At 42.2% G+C, this 22,162-nt stretch overlaps 1 protein-coding gene across 2 annotated transcripts; it reads left to right on the forward strand.

The window, feature by feature from the left end:
- Nucleotides 1–4,839: 4,839 nt before the first annotated feature.
- On the forward strand, nucleotides 4,840–21,497 carry LOC118794937 (cytochrome b-c1 complex subunit 2, mitochondrial-like). Of its 2 annotated transcripts, none has more exons than XM_036553231.1 (14): nucleotides 4,840–4,925; nucleotides 7,751–7,837; nucleotides 9,534–9,683; nucleotides 10,560–10,624; nucleotides 10,728–10,784; nucleotides 11,718–11,842; nucleotides 12,196–12,293; nucleotides 14,790–14,847; nucleotides 15,266–15,361; nucleotides 15,840–16,039; nucleotides 16,579–16,659; nucleotides 17,597–17,673; nucleotides 18,123–18,276; nucleotides 21,171–21,497. In XM_036553231.1, exons 1-14 carry the CDS (start codon nucleotides 4,893–4,895, stop codon nucleotides 21,252–21,254), a joined length of 1,365 nt encoding a protein of 454 aa, XP_036409124.1. In that variant the 5' UTR covers nucleotides 4,840–4,892; the 3' UTR covers nucleotides 21,255–21,497. The 2 variants fall into 2 exon arrangements, with proteins under 2 accessions (XP_036409124.1, XP_036409123.1); XM_036553230.1 differs by lacking the exon at nucleotides 7,751–7,837 and adding an exon at nucleotides 7,879–7,980.
- The last annotated feature ends 665 nt before the right edge of the window (nucleotides 21,498–22,162 follow it).

Here is a 22,162-nt window from a genome sequence, read left to right on the forward strand (position 1 = left end):
GATGGGTGTACCAGGGTCTCTGTGGTTGCTGCCAGCTCTGAGCTGATGGTACTGCTTGACAGCTTCCGATTGCGGAGGGACGTCAACTTGATGTGTCTTTCATCTGCTGAACTAAGTTTCCTTGGCCGACCACTGCATTTCTGGTCCTCAACCTTGCCTGTTTCTTTGTGCTTCTTCAGGAGAGCTTGGATAGCACATCTGGAAAGACCTGTCTGCCTCAAAATTTCTGCCTGTGATAGACCTTGTTGATGCAGGATGACCACCTTGTATCGTGTCTCTATGCTCACCCTTGTCATGGTGTAAGATTAGCAAATCTGTTCTGCAACCTCACCTTTTCAGTATGGCTGATCCTCACTCAGTTTTATTCCCTCTACACAGGTGTTTCTGTTTCAGTTAATAATTGTGGTTAAACCTGCTTATGTTGCTAATGATTACCACCTGTTCTGTTTAGTTGTTTGGTATTGTTGTTTTATCATGCATTGGAGTATATGCCTACAAAAAAAGATTTGGAGGGTCTGGAAGGTTTTGTGTTAGCTTGCCACTTTCTTTCTTTATTTTGTCTTTGTGGCACATTTCACTATTTTTAAAAGAAATGTTCGGAAATCTAAAATATGATATTTGTTATTGACACACTAATGGAGAAGATAGAAAAGAACTGTTTTAAGACAAACGTTTTGTGAAAAATCTTACGTGCCTAAGACTTTTGCACAGTACTGTATATATATATGGCGCACCCAAGAAATTGGATGACCACATTGGTTATATTATTTGTGTTAAATAAATGTTAGGTTTATTATTATAGAACGGCGCAGCGTCTAGTGGGAACCTTAATGATTGGCACCGCACGAGCAGTTGCGTCCAGGTTTCTATGGGGACGGTCCTCGGCTCTCACCTCAGATCAAACTTGGATAAGCAACGGAACAGCAGCCTGTGCCATCTCTGTTTCTTTCAACTGTTTTACAGGTTAGTTATGGATAAACCTCCAATCTTCTTGAGTTCCAACTTTCTCCTGATGTCTATTTTGTAACTTAACTACAGTAACGTTTAGCTTCTCATAGCTAATTGGATTAATGGTGTGCTATTGATTTACGTAGCTAACTGTTAGCATAGTGTTTTGGACTCCCACACTCTTTTAAGACGGTTATTTTACGAAATTTAATGAGTATTGATACACTGGTTTTAAGAGACGGTTATTTCACCAAGCTTAATGAGTATAAATAAGTAACAACACACTGGTTTTAAGAAAATTATTATTTTGACACGTTTAATGAGTATAAATAAGATAAGACACACAGGTTCAAGGAAACAGTTATTCAAGTGTAATGAGTATAAAATAAGTTTTAGACACTGTAAATGATTTCATTCCAAAGCACACTGATGGTTTATATGTTAGGAAAGTATAGTAATAGTTTTGATTAATAGGCATTGTTTTCTTGTATATGTAGCTTGTGATAGTTTAAGTGTTTTACTGCGATGAACTATGACTATTATGGCCATGGTGGCCTTGCATCGCTTATGTGGAGGTGAGAAATATTTTGCTATTATTGCTATTTTCTATACGATGTTATTTTGTGAAGATATTAATGTCATTTTGAGAAACTACTATATGTATGTATTTTAAGAGATAAAAAGAATACAAGTGCAATTACATTTAAACAGCATAGTTACAAATGTTATTTATTATTTATTGTAAACTAGCCTAATATACAGATGTTATTTATTGTTATTTATTGTAAACGAATAAACATATCAAACTTGGATAAACAACGGAACAGCAGCCTGTGCCATCTCTGTTTCTTTCACCTGTTTTACAGGAATCATTTAAATTTGTTATTGCGGTCCTGGCTACTGGGACCTGTAACAAATACACACACACACACACACACACACACACACACACACACACAGGGGGTGATTGGCTTGGATGAGCTCCCTCCAGAGATGCCTTCAGTCACTGGTCGCTGAGTGTTATGGCTCAGGGCCGGCTCTTCTGCCTCTGTCAGAGGTGATGGTGGTGGCCCTCCACCTGTTTTGTGGGCCTCTGCCTTCTTTCTGCTAGCTGAATAGAACTCAAATGTTAATCTACTAAGCAGGATATTAGATGAGAGGACATTGTGTTAAAACAGCATTCTGTTGGGGGTTAAAGGTACTACAAGTTGATATAGCCACTGAATGATATTTACTTTGTCTAATATGTCAAATATGATTAAAACCAAAGTGAGGTACAATCATGCGCCTTTAGGCCTAGACAAAATATGTCTTACCTGTTTGAACTATGTTTTTATATTTCATTTTCACCTGCTGCCAAGTGTGCCTAAATTGCACCTAAATGAAAACAGAATTTTATTCAATAACATTCCACCACTTTTGCACCTATAATATTAAAAGGAAGTGTGGATAAATGTTAAATGAATAGACTACTGCATTCAAACTTTGACTCGGGCAGCAATTCTCTCCCACACCAATTGTATCTCCTTTGCTGCTGCAGCTGTTGCTTTTCTTTCTGAAAATGTGCTCATACTTGCCATAAGCACGTATCAGAATGTACTGATACGAACTCCACTGGGGTGAAGTAAGACAACCTTTTTTCCTTGCCAGTTGCCATGGTGAATCGTAGTATCGGAGCTCCATTGATGATGGCTTTTTATAGTCGTCATGCACGCGCTTAACACAGAGTGAACATACTCAGAGTTCCCCATCTCAAGGTTCATCAACTCAGAGGTCCAGGTTAGGTTCAGAGTTTGTTAAACCTGCTTTCTGAAACAGGCCCTGTGTCTCTGTGTGGGTCGGGGGCGGAGCCTGTTGCTGAACTAATCAAAGCAGTTACTTCCCTCCAGAAAATCACAGAGATCGCATCGCTACCACCCCCATCCGCAGAGGGCCTGAAAACCACATGGACTTCCGCTGTCCAACAACAGAGGATTCCTGCTGTGTGCTAGAGAGACATAGCAAGGGGTACCCCTTGCAGTACTTCAACACACTGTGGCACTCACAGTGAGATTAAATCATCTATTTATGTGTACAGATAGGCACCATCAACCAGGGAGGCTTACCTTACCCATGTGAAGCCATTCAGAGATGATAAAGGGCACAGCAAGAGACCCTGTCTGGCATTTGAACCTGCAACCCTTCTACAAGTTTCCTATTATGCTGCACTGTTCTTTAATTCAGTTACTCATTTATTTCAGCTCACATTTAACACATTAAGAACATATTATTTACTTATACTATTTGGTATTTGTTGATGCAACACAGGTTAAGTACCTTGTTCAACAATGTTTTACAAAGGGAGAACCCGCAAAGAACCAAACCTGCAAAGTGATCCCAGCGACCAGGCAACATACTGTAAGAAAATGAAACCCAGACAATGTTGGTACTGAGCACTCTCACTCTTTGAAAGCCCTTTGACTTATTATGTGATTGGTTGGTCCAACTGACCACTTTCCATGAGTTTAATTTTCAGCACCATTCAGACATGACATGCTAATAAAATATATTTGATGTAAAATATATATGACTCCTCTGAGCCAAATAGATTAGAGAGGCCCTTGAGATTAGTAGATGGCCAGGTAATAGGTAATCACAGTGGAGACAGGGGACCTCCACTTTATGTAAACTTCCTAATGTTGTTGACTACAATACAGCAGCCCTGTGAGGTCCAAGTATCCCTGTTTCATTAGTGTCATACATTTTATGAATAACTATGAGTGCTGTGACCCCCAGTCCTCAGGTGAACCCCCTAGATAGCTTTTTTTTTCTGTTTGCAAACAAGATGACAGGGTGGTAGATGTGCTTGATGTACTTTATGTTCCTCTTACATGTCAATAACGTAAATAGGGCTTTACAGAGATTTTCGCAAGCTTCGTGTTAAAAAAAAAGAAGTATAAAGACCAAATATGGTCACTCACTCGTCTCCTTGTCCATGAATCTATGAACTCTACAGAGGATTGGTTATGTAGTCATAACAGTATGAAGCAGGCATGATAAATTCCACACACATCTGTAAACTTTTAAATTGTTATCTAGATATCCGAAGTCTGTGGTGTAGGTATCTGCGGGATTTTGAGCCTTTGTCGTAACGGCACGCTATACCAAGAAATTAAATTAAAGTCATTCAATGTACCCTGCGTTTCTTTCCTTGTTTTTGGACTGAGTGCATACACTTTGCATGATTTTAAAAGTTATAAATCTCTACAAACTCATGAACAGTTCTGCAGTGGATGGGTGCAAGATCTGCTAATTCACAAGCCGGCAAACTGCGAAAGCACAGTCATCGCAAAGGTAATGTGGCACTCCTCTTCTTGGCCCAATTATTAAACCAAACAAAATACAGAACTTTCAATGTGGTTGTTTTATTGAGTCTTAGGCAGTGGGTTTGACCAGTCGCATTATTAATAAAAAAGAAACACACACCAATGTTTACACTTCACAGACCACCGTAAGAAAGATAATGAGAGCAAAATGAAAATATTTTACAATTTAGGTCAAAGTTAAAGTTCGTTAAAGTTACTCGCGCCATCCATCGTCTTCTCGTCACCTTCTCAACCTGCTTTCTTTCGTGTTTTTTCCAGGTAGGAAAGTCGAAAAAATGTATTCCATTGTCCGGTTTACTCCCTGAATGGTGTGACCTACTGTAGCAGTTCTTGATGCAGCAGGACTGACCTACCATGGCGACGTTTTTCAGAATCACGACTGAAAGTCAAAACACAGCCTCCAACTCACGGACAGAAGGGCAGCGGGATACTCAAGATGGCACGTAAACAAACTTCAACACGGCGTGACGTCAACTTTGCATTCTCGTCCGATTGGCTGAAGAACGCGGTGGACTCTGGGTAGGACGTCAGGTCGGCCATACTTGTCTTTTCTATCGGTTGAAGGAGAGAGACGAAGCCATGAAGGGGATCCGGAGCCTCACCCACATCTCTGTAAGAGCAGTTATAGACTTCCCAAAACAGGATGTTTTTTAAGTTGCGTTACTTTCCACCTGTAGCTGCTAACTGTCCATTTTGACGAATCAACCGAAGTATTAAGCAGGCCTTTGCTTGCTAGCCAGCTATTTGAATTTTCACCATTGTTAGCTAATGCTAGCCACCCAGCAGATGTGCAGTCTCGCTGACATTACTTAACTAATGGGAATAGCTAGCCTGCTAGCGAGAGTGATGATTTTAAGCAACTACTCGGGTCGCTGACATGAGTACATTTGTATATACATGCATTGATCATGATGGTTTCTAGTTATTTAGCTCATTCACTATTTCGTTTGAGTGATGATTGGTGCTTTCGGGTCGGGAAGTGTAGCTGGTATACTATGATATAATTCCATCGCATTCCGGTGAAGGTCACGGTATAATGGTGGAATTTTAGATTACTTGCTATTTGTGTGTATTCCTTGTTAATTAATTCAAAAACAAGACGTTTCGGTATTCGAACTTTGACTTGTTAGCTACGACATTTTGCGACACTTGGTTTTCTATAAAGTCGCTAGCAAATGTCATTTAGCTTGGATTAGTGGCTAGCTTCCTTGCCGGCTTCTTGGCCCCTTACGTGACGAAATCAGTTAATCTTTAAATGCCTTTCAGAGTGATATGGGAAAGACGATCTTTTGGATAGCCTTAGAAATTCATAGGCTTGGTGTTTGATGTGGGACTGTTCGTATTGTTATGTCAGCTAGTTAGCGAAGGATAGAACGATAGCTAGCTAGCCTGCTGTCGTGAGCTAGCTACTTGGCTAGATCGCATTAGCTCTTGTTTTCCAACTCAAGTTTATACAAGCAAGCTGACATGGAATTGCATTTGTAAACAACTTTAAAAACTCTTGAAAAAGGGTTCCACACGGCTCACCTTCGCTGACAACCGATTGTTTTCAAGGTTCATTTCAGGCCTTCAGGATAAACTATTTGGTATGAATGAAACGTGACGTAGGGGTGCGCCTAAGAATTTTGGTCAAGGTTTTCAGGCTTCTGATTGGATCTCACTGGACATCATCCTCCTGACCCGCTGATGAGAAAAAGAAATTGTGTACATTTTTTATCGACGCTGCCCGGATCCACTAATCTAAAGCCTATTTAGGTTGTCTGATATGCTTATGGAATTGGGTTCATATTATTGAAAAGTGTTTCTCAACCATCGTCCTGGGGACTCACTGTGTATGCTGGATTTCATCCCGCCTGAGTTGTCTTAATTAGGCTTAGATACAAGATGCTAATTGGATACTGATCTGCATGTGAGATTGTTTAACTAGTATCTGATTTTATTGCTACAGCTCTATACCTAGAGCATATTATTAACGACCTAGTTTTTTCACAGAAGAGTCCAAGTAATGTTTCTGAAAGTGTTTCCTGCTTTCTTGGGTGCCATAAAGAAGTTGGTCATAGAGCTACATAAGAACATATCATGACGAGAACAGGTCATTCGGCCCAACTAAGCTTGCCATTTCTTAATTAAAGAGTATCCAAAACTGCATCAGGTCTAGACTTGAACACAGCAAGGGTCTCTGCCTCAACTACATGACCTAGCAGCCTATTCCATGTATTGATAGCTCTTTGTGTAAAATAATATTTCCTTATATCAGTGCAGAACTTACTCTTAACTAGTTTCCATTTATGTCCTCTTGTTTTACAGACTGAACTCACCCTAAAGAATCTATTATAGTTAACCTTATTGATTCCTTTTATAAATTTAAATACCTCAATTAAATCACCCCTAAGCCTCCTCTCGCTTAGTCTAAATAGGTTAAGTAACTTGAGTCTTTCCTTGTAGCTTTTATATTTCATGCCAGGAACTAATTTAGTTGCCCTTCTCAAGAACTTCGATATCTTTTTTATAGTGTGGTGCCCAGAACTGCACACAGTATTCCAAGTGAGGTTTGACTAAGGCATTGTGTAATTTCAATATAACCTCTTTAGATTTATACTCAATACCTTTGGCTATATATCCCAGCATCCTGTTGGCCTTTTTTACTGCTACAGCACACTGCCTAGATCCTGTTAAGCTTGGGTCAGCTATTACTCCCAAGTCTTTTTCAAATTGAGCACATTCTAGTCTTTTTTCACCCATGAAGTAGTCTTATCTAAGGTTCTTATTTCCCACATGCAAGACTTTACATTTATCTAAATTGAATGTCATCTGCCAGGTATCTGCCCACTTTTGGATGCTGTTTAGGTCTTCCTGTATTACCTTGGTTGATTCTATACTGTTGGCTAGTTTTGTGTCATCTGCAAATTTTACTATTTTGCTACTAACCTCTGCATGTATTGCTTGATTGGCGGGTGGTATTGAAGGGTAAAATATTGTAATAGCAAAAGGTGTTCATGTCTCTTAAGAATGTTTTGTGATTTGTTCAAGGGGACCATGAAACATTACTTGAACAAATTGAATGACTAATTAAAATTAACAAAGTGTGGTGACCCATATTTTGGGTAAACAGCTGGTCTTTGTGTCTTACCAGATATTGCTGCAGAAGAAGCCAAGGTTGAGATGCATTTAGTTAACCCATCGCAAATCTAGGTTAGTAGTCAATTAACAGCATTGGTGAATTGCTTGGTGAAGAGAGCTCAGATGGAGTGAAAGTCTGTGCAGTGGGGCCCAGGACCATGTTTTAGCAACACTGATTTTAAAGCTGAGCAAATCAGTACAGCATCCGCGGTGGAACCCCTCCCACTTTGCGTTGTGTCCGCCTCCATATCTGGTCCCTGGATACACCCAGTGGAGGTGTGGGTATAACACAACGTCTCCCTTTTTCTGACTTCCAGAGGAGGCTGTACGCGGCCCCCGCCGCCCTTAAGCGGGATGTGGCGGCAGCTTCCCCACGAGTGAGCCTTCAGCCCCAGGAGGTGCAGGTCAGTTTTTGCTCATTGACCTCTCTTTCTCTCCCCCGCAGAGGCGCTTCTACGCCGTCCCCACGCGCGGCCGGCCCCTGACAGAGCCACTGTCGGGGCTAAAGCTCCCGTCAGGGGTCGTGCTCCCCCACCAGGATGTCCACGTATGTGTACCCCTCCCTGTCTTGCAGAGCTACCTGTTTGTGGGAGAGGCTGGACACTACCTTTGTGTGCTCTTACTACTGTGCATGTGTCGATTTGGATGTGTGCAACTTCTCTCTCAAGCAGCGCAGATAAGACTGTGTCTGTAATACAGTGTTAGCAACAACACTGAAGCACTGAAGTTAACAGGTGTAGAAATACACAGCTTTGTCTGGAGCTAAGCTTAGTCCAGTTCTTAAATTAAGGCCACCCACAGTGCACTTTGCTGCTGAAGTGAATACTTGAATGTGAGCTTCTTTGGTAATGATTTAGTTTTAATGAGGATGAAGAAACATGCTTCTGCCAGGCATGGAGGTTAGATTGAATAGAGGCCTCCATTCACTGCTCTGCTCACAAATTATAGATGTTTTCTCTCTCCTCTCCTTCTGGTCCTTAAATTCTTTATTAAGTTGCTAGTTTTAATCTGAAGCCTGGGCATGGAAAGACCACTCCCATTAACTAAGTTTGAGCCATTCCAGGCTTGACTAGAAGGAGACTAGTGTACCACCAACAGGAAGCTTCAACATGGTACACTTACATGTTTCCGGTAGAACCTGGAATGGCTCAAGCTGTTGTGGACTGGGAGTGCATTTCCCATCCCTGGGTGTTTAATTGGTGCCCTGGCAAGATGAGCATATTTGCTTTTATTGAGTTCTGTGCTGATGCCTAACATCCCAAGGCCTTTGGGATTTAACGTATGGTCTATGCTCACTCCTAACAACACCTGTTCTAGTAATTAAATATTTGTGCTTCTCTATAATGCAACTCACCACAATAATCAGCTAATATTTTTCACATAATGCCTCCAGTGTACTGTTGTGCTGTGGGTTTCTGGATATGCAGATTTGTTGCTGATTGACAGTCTGTGATTGAACACATTAGAGTGTAGTTAGAGCTGCACGATACAGCCGTCACGATATATCGAATAGTTATTTTTAGTGCAATAACAGCTATCCCTGGTATGTGGTGTTAGGTTTCTTCCTGTATTTTTTTCTCTAGTCATACCCGATGCGGGAGTACACCTCCAAAGTTCAGTGAAATGCTTCCGGGGCAGAAAAATATCACTTGTATCTATATGTTGGTTAACTTACCTATTAGCTTTGAAAAACACATAGCATATGTATTCACTCTTTATGTTTGTAGCCATGTGTTTTATCTACCACATGGACAGCATAGTGCTGTTGCTGTGATATCAACATTAAATAGATACGAGTGGCGCTTTTTTCCCCGGAAGCATTTCACATGGCCTTGGAAAACTGGAGGTGTGCTCCCGCATCAGGTATGACTAAAGTGAAAACAATATGGGAATAAACCTAATGCCACATATGGGGGATAGCTGTTATTGTGCTAAAATTAGCTATTCGATATCGTGACAGATATATTGTGCAGCCCCAAGTGTAGTACAGATTTCTGCTTGTGAAAACTTTCAAGCCTGCACAGTGGGTGAAACTGGCTGGCTAGCTGAATGTGACGTCCTCTTCTTGGCTCATAACGCAACATTTGTCTAACACCACAGGTGACCAAACTGCCCAATGGCCTTGTCATTGCCTCCCTTGAGAACTACTCTCCTGCATCAAAGATCGGCGTGTTTGTCAAAGCGGGCAGCCGGTACGAGACGGTGGAGAATGAGGGCGTCACTCACTTGCTCCGGCTGGCAGCTAACTTGGTAATAGTCCCCGACGAAAGCTTAACCCGTTTCAAAAAACTCTGAGGTTCAATCTTAGGCAGAACTGATGGTCTCTGATTCCCCCTTCCTCGCAACATTGCAGACAATGGGTTGCCTACTGTCTCCAAAACTGCAGAAATTTCGTAGTAATATGGTGTTATTCATGTGATGTTGTGATAATTGTTTGACTTGAGGATTCTTAATTTTTCCAGTATACTATATTTGCAGTAGACAGATCTTGTACCATCAGTTTCATTCTAAGCAGATTGTTTAATTGTTCCATTGTTAATTATCTGTGTGGGCCAGCCATCGGTAGGGTTGGGAACTGAAACTTGGTTCCAAATTAGAACCAAATCCAAAATGCCAAGTATCAGGTCCCCATTTATCGGAATCAGAATCAATAAAATTCAAACGCTACCCAAACCTAGCCATCGGATAGCAAGCCTCACCTGCCTACCCAGGGTTGTTAAATACAGGTGTGTGACTGAAGAGCACGAGAACTCACTTTTTTTTCTGCAGTTGTCTGTGTGCTGAAGCTGGGTGCTTTTGTTTGTTGTTTTTTAACATAATTTATAGATTTTTTGAGTATTTGCTCATTCTGTTCATGTTTTTTGTGGTCAGCTTGTCCATGGGGAGTCTAATTGAGCAGGTTTTGTGAAAATTGTCCGTACATAACGTTATTGAATTAGTTGAATGATATACATTTGAGCTCTGTGGGAAATGTACACAGGTATTTGGCTATCTAACCCAGGGAAAGCGTACCGTCACCCCCACACCGGGTGCATGGCCCTCAGGACAAACATTACTCCCTAAGTGTTTTTGGTTAGTGTGCAGACTCGGGTGCCCCATGCTGAATGTGCTGCTGCTGTTTTTCAGACCACAAAGGGGGCATCGGCGTTCAGGATCTGCCGTGGCGTGGAGGCCGTAGGGGGTAGCCTGAGGTGAGAATGCGCACAATGCGTCCTCTCCTGACAGCTGTGCGGGTGCGGGCGCGGTCGCAGGGGCGAACTCATGTGATCCTGTGCCTCTCGTGTGTTTCCGCAGTGTGACCTCATCGAGGGAGAACATGATCTACTCTGTGGAGTGCATGAGAGACCACGTGTGAGTACCACCAGCTCCATGGACAGCCCTTTTTATCCCCCCCACTTCCAAATTTATCCACGTTGCAGCAGGTGACGGATAACGAGAAATATTTGGTGCGTCATGTCTTTGAGTTGTGACAAGCTGCGCAGAGACTAACACAAGTTAACAAACTAAACACAGCTGTCTGACGCCTGGGTCTGCTTTTCCGAATCAAACAAGAATCAGGGTGGCCCACTGCAAATGGTGACTGTGGTTGCGCCTGTGGATGGATTTGCCAGCTTTGTTAGCAAAACTAGCCTTTCCTGCTGGTTTCATGACCTTTTGCCATAGTGTCTGTTTACCAGGGCTTTGTACGTTAGCTCCCACAGACTCTTTACCGATATTGAAGTTTGTTTACATTTAGTTGTTTAGCCGATGGCCTTAACCAGAGCAACTTGCATAGCTTACAGTAGAGCTGGATAATTACTGAGGCAATTCTAGGTTAAGTTCCTTACCCAAGGGTATGACAAAACTGCCCCAGCAGCGAATGAAACCAAAAATCTTTGGGTTACGAGCCCTGCTCCTTATCATTATAATTTCCAGATGTAAATAGTCAGGTCATGATATGATCAGATGAATTACAGTACTGCACAACATAATGTGACCAAAATACAAAAACATGAGTCCAGATAACACACAGGAAGCCCCAGGCTGAGTAATATTGCCTTTGGTCTACTTGAAATGAATATTTGATTAGCGATGATAATAAATGGCATGTAAACCAAATTTGGTTTCATTCATTTAAAGGATTAAAAAAAGATTTGATTTGAATCAGTTAGATTGGTTCCACCAATATGCTGATGTCTGTGTTAGTGTTTGCATATGGATTGTGAGAGGTCACCATAATGTTGATTGTTAGCACATGATTTTTCCCAGTATCGATTTGTATGTGTCCTTGCGCATGCATCACAGTGACACCGTTATGGAATACCTGATCAATGTGACCACAGCCCCGGAGTTCAGGCCGTGGGAGGTAGCTGACCTCACAGCCAGGGTGAAGATTGACAAGGCACTAGCCAATCAGAACCCACAGATTGGTGAGTTCGGTTTCCTCTTGTCACCTCAGCCAATCACAACAAGGTTATTATTAATTTTTTTGAGTTTGCGTGTCTGTGAAGTCCTACCTAGTTTGACTCCTGATTATTTGGCTGCTGGTTACACAAGAAAATATAGGCATGTGCTTTTTCTCAAATTAAAACAAAAATCCCCCCCCCCCCCGAGGGGAGACGTGTGTATGCCGGACAGGGGGACTGTTTAATTTAGTCAGAAACATTCATTCGTTCATTTAGTCTAATCTCTACCCTCTGGCCCCACTGCTAGTGCAGGGGATGTAAGGCAATATAAGGTGATAAGGGGTGGAATTCAGCATTGTTTTTTTCTTGTTTTAAAGGCTTGGTGGAGTTGTTACATGCGGCAGCTTACAAGAACTCCCTGTCCAACTCTCTGTACTGTCCAGACTACATGGAGGGTCGCGTCAGCTCCGAGCAGGTGAGACCCCAGGTGTTGTCAAAGACTGAACCTTACCTTATGTAAGCTTATGTACCTTATACATATATATATTAGCTTTCATGAAGCTAATTGCATCACACAGTTTTCGGGATGAATGGATCTCTGCATTACTATAAAAATTCTGCAGTTCCACTTTCAATTTCACCTTGTCAAACAGATGGCCATATGTCTGTGACAAGTTGGCCAGTGCCTGAGCTGGGAATTTTGTTTTGACAGAGTCCAATTTTTCAAAATCTAAACGCTCCATGAAATGCAAGCGGTCAAGATGTTGTAAGCCCTGAGTGACTTGGGCCCTGATGCTGTCGTGAATGGAATCATACAGCATTTTATAGACCTGACGTTGATCCTGCTGGCCCTGCCTTCTTTTCCTCCTGTAAGCTAATTCTGGGTCCTCTCTCAGTGTGGCAGCTTTAGTGCATGTCTTATCAAAGACCTTCTCTAATTTTAGCTCATCTAGCACTTCCATGAGGTTTTCTGTGCGCCTTTTGCAAAAGGAAACATCCATTGATTTGTGTTGAAGGATATCAAATACAACATCAGTGTGTGAAAACAGTTCCTCGAAAGTAAAAACATGAAATCAAAGTCTTCTAATTTAGCCCTCAATCCATCAGCCAAACGTGTGGTCTTGTCATCCGTAGACAGATGTTCAACGACGTGAGTGAACGTCTCTACCAAGTTGCCGTAATTAGAGGCAACTGTATTCACCACCCTGGATGAGAAATTCCAACGTGTTGGAGCATTCCTAGGCATTTTAGCGCAGCCAAATTCCTCAAGCATTGCCACTCTCTTGCTGGATTTGGAAAAAAAAGACGTGAAGCCACCCAGTGTAGTGAAAAAGACTTTTGCCTTGGGGATGAACTTGACGCCCTGACTCAAGACCAGATTCAGGCGATGGGCATAGCAGTGAACAAACGTTGCACTAGGAGCCACTTCTCTTACTTTAGCCTGCAAACCATTAAGGTCTGAGGCCATCACTGCAGCACCATCATAAGTTTGTGCAATGAGTTTCTCCGCGAAATTGTACCCTGACATCTCGGCCTGCACAAACTCAAACAACGAGTGTGCATCTCGCCCACTTGACATATCGAAAAAATCCAGAAAACGTTCCTGAATAGTTCCCTTGATGGTCTACATATCTGACTATAACTGAGAGCTGTGAATGACAGCTTATGTCTGTGGTTTCATCAATCTGCCAAGAGAAGAATGGAGCCGAGTCTAATTCCTGCTTGATTTCGATTTTAACTGAAGTGGCTATTGCTGAAATCGAATTGTTTTGGATGGTTTTAGACATGCCGGTAAACACAGATGAAGACTGCAAATGCTCTGCAAGTAAATCGTCATATCGTGCAATTACCTCTGCTAGCTTTCTATAGTTTCCGTTGTTGTCTGAATTGGCCCCCTCGATATGCCCCCTGAATGCCAACTCTTGCATGCCCAGATAAGCAGAGGCATCAACCAGGTGCTTCAGAGTATTTCTGTTACGCTGCACTTTTGAATTGTGCTGCGCCGTTTGCAACCGTACACCCTCATCCACAACTTGATTGATTGGCATCCTGCCCAGCAGTTTCAATCTAGCTGCAGCACCAACGTGGTCTTTACATTTATCGTGGCATTTTGTTGCCCTATCCAAATTCTTTATATTATTAATTCCCTGAACAGACCATGTTTCCCCATTAGCAGGCAAGGCCAGCAATACAGACGGTTGTTCGTTAGGCTGCCAGTGAGCCATGGGTATTTCTCATACCATGTGGTGTTGAACACACTGTCCTTACCATTTGGTTTGGTTATCTTGATTTTTGGAACTGGTCTGCCGGCTGCTTTGACCCAGACCTTCTCTCTGTAGTCCGAGTGAAATTGTGTATTTAATAAAACATGGACAACATCCGCTGTTTCCATTGTGGCTTTATAAGCAATTAACAAAGCTAGCTTCCAACAGAAAAAATGTTTCGACTAAACACAACAGTTCTTATCCTTGTTGTATGACTAATGACACAAGATAAGACTCTTGCATGATATCAGCTCCGCTGATTGGTTTACTGATGTTAGGTGCTGAATCCAGAGCCTCTGGCTAGACCCACCCAAAGGGAGGTTTGTCCTCCCTTACTGCCATTCACCCTCATGTTAAAAGTCAGGACTCACGAGCTGCTGGGGTAACAACCATTTATAATGGGCATCAATGAGAGGATTGGGGAGGTCGGACCTCCGTACAGTAATTTTCAATTGTTGTAGGGGGTGCTGTCGGTGTTTTGACACGGGGAGATGATTTTTGTAACTTCGAAGTGTTAAAATAGTAATAATATCAGCATTTTAACAGATTAATCTGTTAAATTTACGTGTATTTATTTTTCTCTTGGAAGTTAATTTTTCTCTGAAATTTACATATATATACATATATAATGTGTGTGTATATATATATATATATATGCCCTCCTCTGCCTTCTCCCCTCCTCATCCTGATTTCTTCTTTCTCCTCAGCTGCATTCATTCGTCCAGAACAATTTCACCAGTGCCAGAATGGCCCTAGTGGGGCTGGGTAAGTGAGCTTTTAACTGGGCGCTGGCTTAAAGTACAGGTTAGAAAAATTTCTAATGTTGTTGTTCTGTTGCTTTATAACTCAGTAAATATCTGGTCATGAACCTCTGTGAAGGTGTTTAGTTTGACGAATCAAGTGCACACCAAGTCAGCAGCCCTTGCAAGGCTGATCTCGACATGCTTGGCGTGGCCAACTAAACACAGTCCTTTGGTTTTATTTTCTCCTTGAACTACCCATAACTGCTTAAGGTAAAGGATTGATAAACCGTACAATTGTGAAACTGTGTATTTTAACGGCCTTGTTGTAGAGTCTGTGCTTATATGTAAGCAAGGAGTGGATTTTGCTGCGCTATAGAGCAAGTGTCTTTGAGTTCGCCATTATGGGGCCTCCTCTGACTATCCATCTGCGCTTTGCTCAGGTGTGCAGCACTCTGTGCTGAAGCAGGTGGGGGAGCAGTTCCTCAACATCCGCAGCGGGACGGGGGTGGCTGGGGCCAAGGCACAGTACCGCGGAGGTAACGCCCCATCTGCGCTCTCACACATAGCTCAGGGCTGCTTGTTTTCAGACATGCTTCAGCACATTCTGGGGGCAGAGCCTCACAGGAAGCCGGTTCCAACACCACCACCAAGGGAGGATACATGTGTTCGCTGGTGCACATTCTCTGAAAATTGTGAAAGGCACTGTTGATTTAATAGGTACCTTCACCTCCAGGCAGTTGGGTCTGAGTCCATATGTTTGTTACTGTACCCCTTTGGTACAGACAATGTTTTACCACTATAGGTGCTAGAGGGGGCAGTCTGAAGTTCTACAGTCTCTGATAGCACTTAGCTTGGGGAGAGTTTGTTGTGTTCCAGTCCTCAGCCTCAGTCACCCACCATTCACAGTAGTCCTGGTATAATAAGTGTTTTCCCATCTTGGGATGAAAACTAAAATGCATTAACGAGATGCAGGTGTATTGAACGTGATCTGACTCTGACCTCTGACCTGCTCAGGCGAGATGCGGAACCAGAGCAGTGACAGCCTGGTGCACACGGCAGTGGTGAGTGAGGGGGCGGTAACGGGCTCGGCAGACGCCACCGCGTTCAGCCTGCTGCAGCGCATTCTGGGGGCGGGGCCTCACATCAAGCGGGGCTCCAACACCACCAGCAAGCTGATCCAGGGCATCGGCAAGGCCACCGCCCAGCCCTTCGACGTGAGTGACATCACCAATCCTCAACATGTCACTTATTTAACAATTTTCAGACCTCTAAATAGCCCAGCTCTTGTTAGGCTAGTAAAATAAAATGTTTGGACAGGAATATTGCTGTTATCATTGTAACTGCTCCTTGTAACCATTTATGCCACCATTATGATGGCATAGCAATAATTTCAGGTTGACGTTTTTATTACAATAATTTTTACATAACACATTTGCAGAGACAGGTTAGCAATTAGCATTCGTATGTAGACTGTCTGTGTTTTGGGTATGTATATGTCTTGTTTGTTCTCTGTATTTATATGTATGGAGTATTACTTTGTGTGTGTGCATGTGTGTAAGAGAGATGATGCAAGACAACCTTCTCCATTTGAGATAATGAGATTTTCCTTTGTTCACTTATTCCTTTATGTATTAAGGTTACATTAGAAAACTGAAATATACTGCAGATGTTCACCAGGGTTGTTGTGAATCATATATGTCAACAAGCTTGTGGAAATGACCCTGGTTGACCTTGGTCTGCTGCTCTCCCACAGGCCTGCGCCTTCAATGCGAACTACTCGGACTCCGGGCTGTTTGGGGTCTACACAATCTGCCAGTTTGACTCTGTTGCAGACGTAAGTGCTACAGGAGGCTCATTGGCCCAGGTCTGTTTAAACCATCCAATCACCCAATGCCAAGCCGTACAAGTTAAGGTGGGGCTAGCCAACTGGGTCCTGACCTTCACCCTGTCCAATAGGTAGCCTTGTGATGCTCTAAACAACACACTTAGTTGCCCCTTGAAATTTGTATATATTTGTATATGTTTCTTTTCTGTTTTATACAACACCATGACGCAATCCTATCACCTGCGTTGAATGGCGATAAAATTTTGCCAATTCTCATTGTGAATCAGCCAAAAGCCTTCAGCTGAAAGGCTGCATGGTACTGTGTCCATTGACTGTCTAATGAATATTAAATTAAAAACATTGGGGGGTTGGGGGTTCCAGAATACTCAAATGACATTCCAGAGGACAGCACATTAAAGTAATAGTAGATCATTCCCCATGGTAGCCTCGGTGACCAGCCATGGGTTGTTCGATTAGCATTACATGCATTTACATTTACATTTACATTTACATTTATTCATTTGGCAGATGCTTTTATCCAAAGCGACTTACATAGGTTACAGTTCTTTACAATGTTATCCATTTATACAGCTGGAAAATTTCTGAGGCAACTGTGGGTTAAGTACCTTGCCCAAGGGTACAGCAGCAGTGTCCCAGCGGGGATTGAACCGGCAACCTTTCGGTTATGAGTCCTTAACCACTGTGCTACACTGCCGTCCCCAATGCCTTTGAGTGTGAGCATGACTGAGATAAACATGCAGGGACCACGTGGAGGAGCACTGCTAGCATCCAACTTGTCCCTTAAATAAGTGGAAACGCCCACTATGCACTGATTGTGCAGGAGCTTCCCCCGCTGGTCTTCATTGCCTGGCCTTTGTACGTACGTTGTCTCAGTTTAAAGCGTCGTCGTCAGCAGTGCTCTCACCGCGCCTCTGTCTCCGCACAGGTGATCAGGGCTGCCATCGCCCAGGTGGACAGCGTCGCCCAGGGAGGCCTCACAGAGGACGATGTCACCAGAGCCAAGTGAGTGACAGCCCATTGGTGTTCCTTCCCATTGTGTATGTGCCTTATTCAGGGCAGCTTGTACAGCTTACGCTTTTAATACTGTTAATTTACTGTCTATTTACTGCTGAAGCTGTTCCACTTTACTGTCCAACTCAAGAGTACAGTGGTAGTACCTAGTGAGGCCCCTAAGTATTGTAGAAGTTAAGGTTTGACGCTGGCAGTGTCATCAGCTGACCGTGACCAGGAAAATAGCTGCAGTTAGTGTGGGAACGTATCAAAGGGTTGCATTCATAACGCCCTGCCCTCCTTAATGATTAGTGTTCAAGTCATGATTCCAGAAATAGGGGTGTATAAAGCTGGGGGGAGTGAGAGAGCCTGCAGACTTTCCTTCACAAGCCCACTTCCTCATCCATCCATGCGCCTGCTAACCCAGCTACGCTAACCCAGCAATGCTAACCCCTTCACAGGAACCAGCTGAAGGCGGAATATCTGATGACCCTGGAGACCTCAGACGGCGCGCTAGAAGAGATGGGTCTCCAGGCCCTTGCAGCAGGAACCTATCTGTCACCTGAGACCATTACCCAGAGCATCGACGTCATCACCGTTGATGACATTATCAGTGTGAGTATGGCTGTCTTTCGCGTGACCCATGGTTAAACAGCGCAGTCAAGGATTCCGCACTCTGTAATTCTGATCCACCAAGAAAATGGCCTGATTTTGCTGATAGTAACAAACCGTGAATTTTATACTGTAAGCAACATTCTAGCATTGACCAGGTGTACATACAGAGCTTTATAATGATCTGGGAGTAAGACTGCCTTATATCTGAGTTTCAACTTGGAGTCAGACAGGGATCAGAGAACATTACATTTTTAGCATTGGAGTATTATTATATTCATTGTAAAATCAGGTTTGTCTGGAGTTGGTCATTTGAAGGACAGAATAAACTATAAAGTAATTGTCTTGACAGGGGAAAAAAAACTCATAATTTAAGACCCAGACAATCTGCTGTGTTTTTAGAATTTAATTTCAGGAGTACACTAGAGGAGTTCACACTACTTGTCAGACATAGAGAAATTGCATTATATACTGTTCAACTAAATGTGAAGATAATGGGGATGAGAGGCTTAACTTGGACCCTTAAGTATTACTGTAAAGAAGCAAATCTGAGTCATAGTTTTTTTTTTTTTTTAATTTTCCAAACATCAGAATCAAAGATGGCCATTTTGGTGAAAATTAATTCACTTTTACCCATTCAACCATTAAACATTTTCACAAAGAGATGGTTGGTGGCGAAAACTCTTTCATAAGTTTGCACCCTCTGACAGTGGTAGCAAGGCCTGAGTCCAGGCGTGGACTGGTCATCGGGCTTTTTTTTTCCCCAACCCCAGCATTATATAGCCTATTTACAGATATTCAATAGGTCATGTTAGCTGCAGCGACATGGCTGATGCAGTCCGTAAAAGCAGGTAACAGTTGCAACTGTCTAGTATCAGTATCAGTTAGTATCTAGCACTCGTTGCCGAAACATGGATAGAAAGAGAAAACTCGCGGCCAGCGGTGCAGAGAAGGTGCGTCAAAAAAAAGAAAAACGCTTTGCTGGCTGACGCCGCAAAGTACGCTAAGATAACGGATTTATTCAAGCAGTCTGCAGGCGATGATGAGGACAGTGGCGAAGAGGCAGAAACGTCAAAGAGGAGTGAGCAGGGAGCAGGTGCTTTGTCATGCTTGCATGCTGTGTGATGTAAACTGGCTAAATGAACTATGAACAACATGTTTTTGTTAACCTTGGGGTTTCAATGTTAGAGTCCCACAGCAGGGTTGACCATTTCCAAGGTTTAACTCGTCAGAATCAGTGCACAAACGTTTAGAGAAGTTTACGCAAAATTTCTCTAAAGTGTTTAAAAAAATGGTCATCACAAATGGGTAAAATAAACATGTAAACTTGATAATTTTCTTCTTGACTTCTCATCAATTCTTTTTCGCATTATAGCCTTTAAGGCATATAATATTTGATAGCCAGCCCAGCAATAAGAAAGATTTGTTAAATACTTACTTTACAGTCTAAACAAGCAGTTTACATATTTTACACAAACATTTTACACTCTACTCTTCAGAAAGGAAATCACAAACAAAAACCATTGTGAATATAGTGTGCTTTGTGTGATAGTGTGAATATAATATGCTTTGTGTGATACTTTGTAAAAATAGTGTTCTTTATGTGAATTTAGTTTGCTGTAAATATAGTGTGCTTTGTGTGAATATGTAGTGTGATTTACTGTTTTCACACTGTGAATATCGTGTACTCCTGTGGATAGAGTCTGCTGGTTCTAATTTAGTTCTATGTTTAAACACTGTTGACTGTTGCAATATTTTAAATAATTCTGATAATAAAAGCAGGCTATTAAGTCAGATTAGGTGTCAGGTGATCATTAAATTAATTCAACTTTAAATTTTTGCTTTCTGTACACACAAACATGGGGAGGAAACCCTTGGAAAATTAGTTTCATTGTTTTACATATTAGCCTAACAAAAACAATACAAATCAACAGATTGTGTTTTTTTTAATTAATGATTCGTTGATCGATAAACATGTTGTGTCAGTTCGAATTTGGTGTATCAAATTAGGGCCGTTTGACAGCAAATTCCCGGGCTGCTTTTTGTTGCCAGTCAGCCCCTGTCTGAGTCAGTTGGTGTCGAAACCTCTTCTCCTTAGATCATTTGACAGGGAATGAGTCATTACTGCTGTGATTGCAACCATGATATTTTGGTAGCCTTCTATCCAGTAGTTATTATTCAGGGATATTTTTGTGCAGCAGTTGCACTTACGTATACGTTGGCAGTAGCTGAGCCCGAGGCAAATGGGAGTAACTGTCAACTGTCAGCACCCAAGATGGCATTAGCATTAAGTGGGATAATGCCTATAAGGTATTTTTGGTGAGCACTGTCATGATAAATGGAATCTGTGAGCGTATTATATTAATGTTCAGGCGTAAGATTGTCAGCCTGACCAGTTCATTATTGTTAAGTCTGGGATACACACACTGGACAAATGGTCTGATACTGTTGGTGGCCGACTGTCACCTGTAGTCACCATGGTGTCCCCCGGACATAGTCTGTAGTCGGCTGCATTTATGACCATCATTCCTGATTCAACGTGTAGGATCGCATGAGCTGTTGTTCAGAGCATTTACCAGATATTATTGGCAGACCTTGACCAGTTGCCATTGGAGCACCTCAACCTGACTGTTGGGTGTGTGTGTGTGTGTGTCCAGCTTTAAGAAAATGATCTGTGAGGGTCAGTCCTCCTGTGAAATCTCCTTTCAGTTTGGTGTAACAGTGGCACACATCAGGTGTTGTGTTTTGTATGTACCATTCTATCTGTGTTTTATTAGATGCACTGTACACTATTACTGTGTAAGCTGCTCTGGAAAAGAGTGTCTGCTAAGTGACAATATGTAATGTAAAAAAACAGTATTTACCCCTCATCTGACTCATGTTTCCTTGTTTCCTAGGCTGCGAAAAAGTTTGTGGCTGGCAAGAAGACGATGGCCTCCACCGGCCACCTGGTTAACACGCCTTTTGTAGATGAACTGTGAAAAAAAAAAACGGACGTTTTAAAGAAATTCAGAGGCATGCTGCTCAGTCAACAGATATTGTCAGTCCTAATTCCCTCAATGACTCTGTCCACAGGAAGTGATTGTCATCCTCACCACCTAGAATTCTTTTTTAACGTTTGTTCTGTAATAAGTGTTCAAAAAAGGCCAAAGGTGAACTGGTCCACTTCTGTCCCATTAATGTATATCAGATGTAAATTCATTAAAAGGTATATCTACGATAAATAATTTGTGGGAGGTTTTCTTCCACCTGATGTTTACCTGCAGATTTCCCTGTGGTGCCTTCTAATCTTTCAGGGAAGGTGTTTCACTTTAGAGTCTTTTTAATCTGTCATTTTTACAGATGAAAGACTAAAATTTGATTCTAGCAGGGGCTTTGAGTACTCCTCCTGGTAGGAGTTCTCCAGGTCTGTCAGATGAATTCCTGCTTTCTTCTGATCATCTCTCTTGAGTTTGAACCACAGACGATCAATAGGATTGAGGTGTGGAGACTGCAGTGGCAGGTAGACCTGGATGCATGCTTAGATCGTGATGAAATGAAATGTGGGTGTGCAAAATCAAACCAGAGGGTTTTCAGCGATTGTCTATTTTCCATATATTTCAGCAGAAGACTGCATTCAACGGTCTTTCTTTTGAAACATGTTTTTTGTTCAAATTTAAGAGGAATATTATTAAAATGGCACCCAGTGAAAGTTATGTGCAGTATATTGTGTGGCCAGAACTTTCAGTGGAATAAACATACATGACCAAACTTAGATACCTTGGAATATATACACCTGACAAGATATTGAGGTTAATGTACACACATAGGGCCTTATTCAGTCAGCACTCTGAATTCATTGTACATGATAATAAACCAAAAAAGCGTGAACATATTAAGGAACAGCTAT

The sequence above is a fragment of the Megalops cyprinoides genome, chromosome 19, assembly GCF_013368585.1.
Source record: "Megalops cyprinoides isolate fMegCyp1 chromosome 19, fMegCyp1.pri, whole genome shotgun sequence".
Classification (NCBI taxonomy): Eukaryota; Metazoa; Chordata; class Actinopteri; order Elopiformes; family Megalopidae; genus Megalops; species Megalops cyprinoides.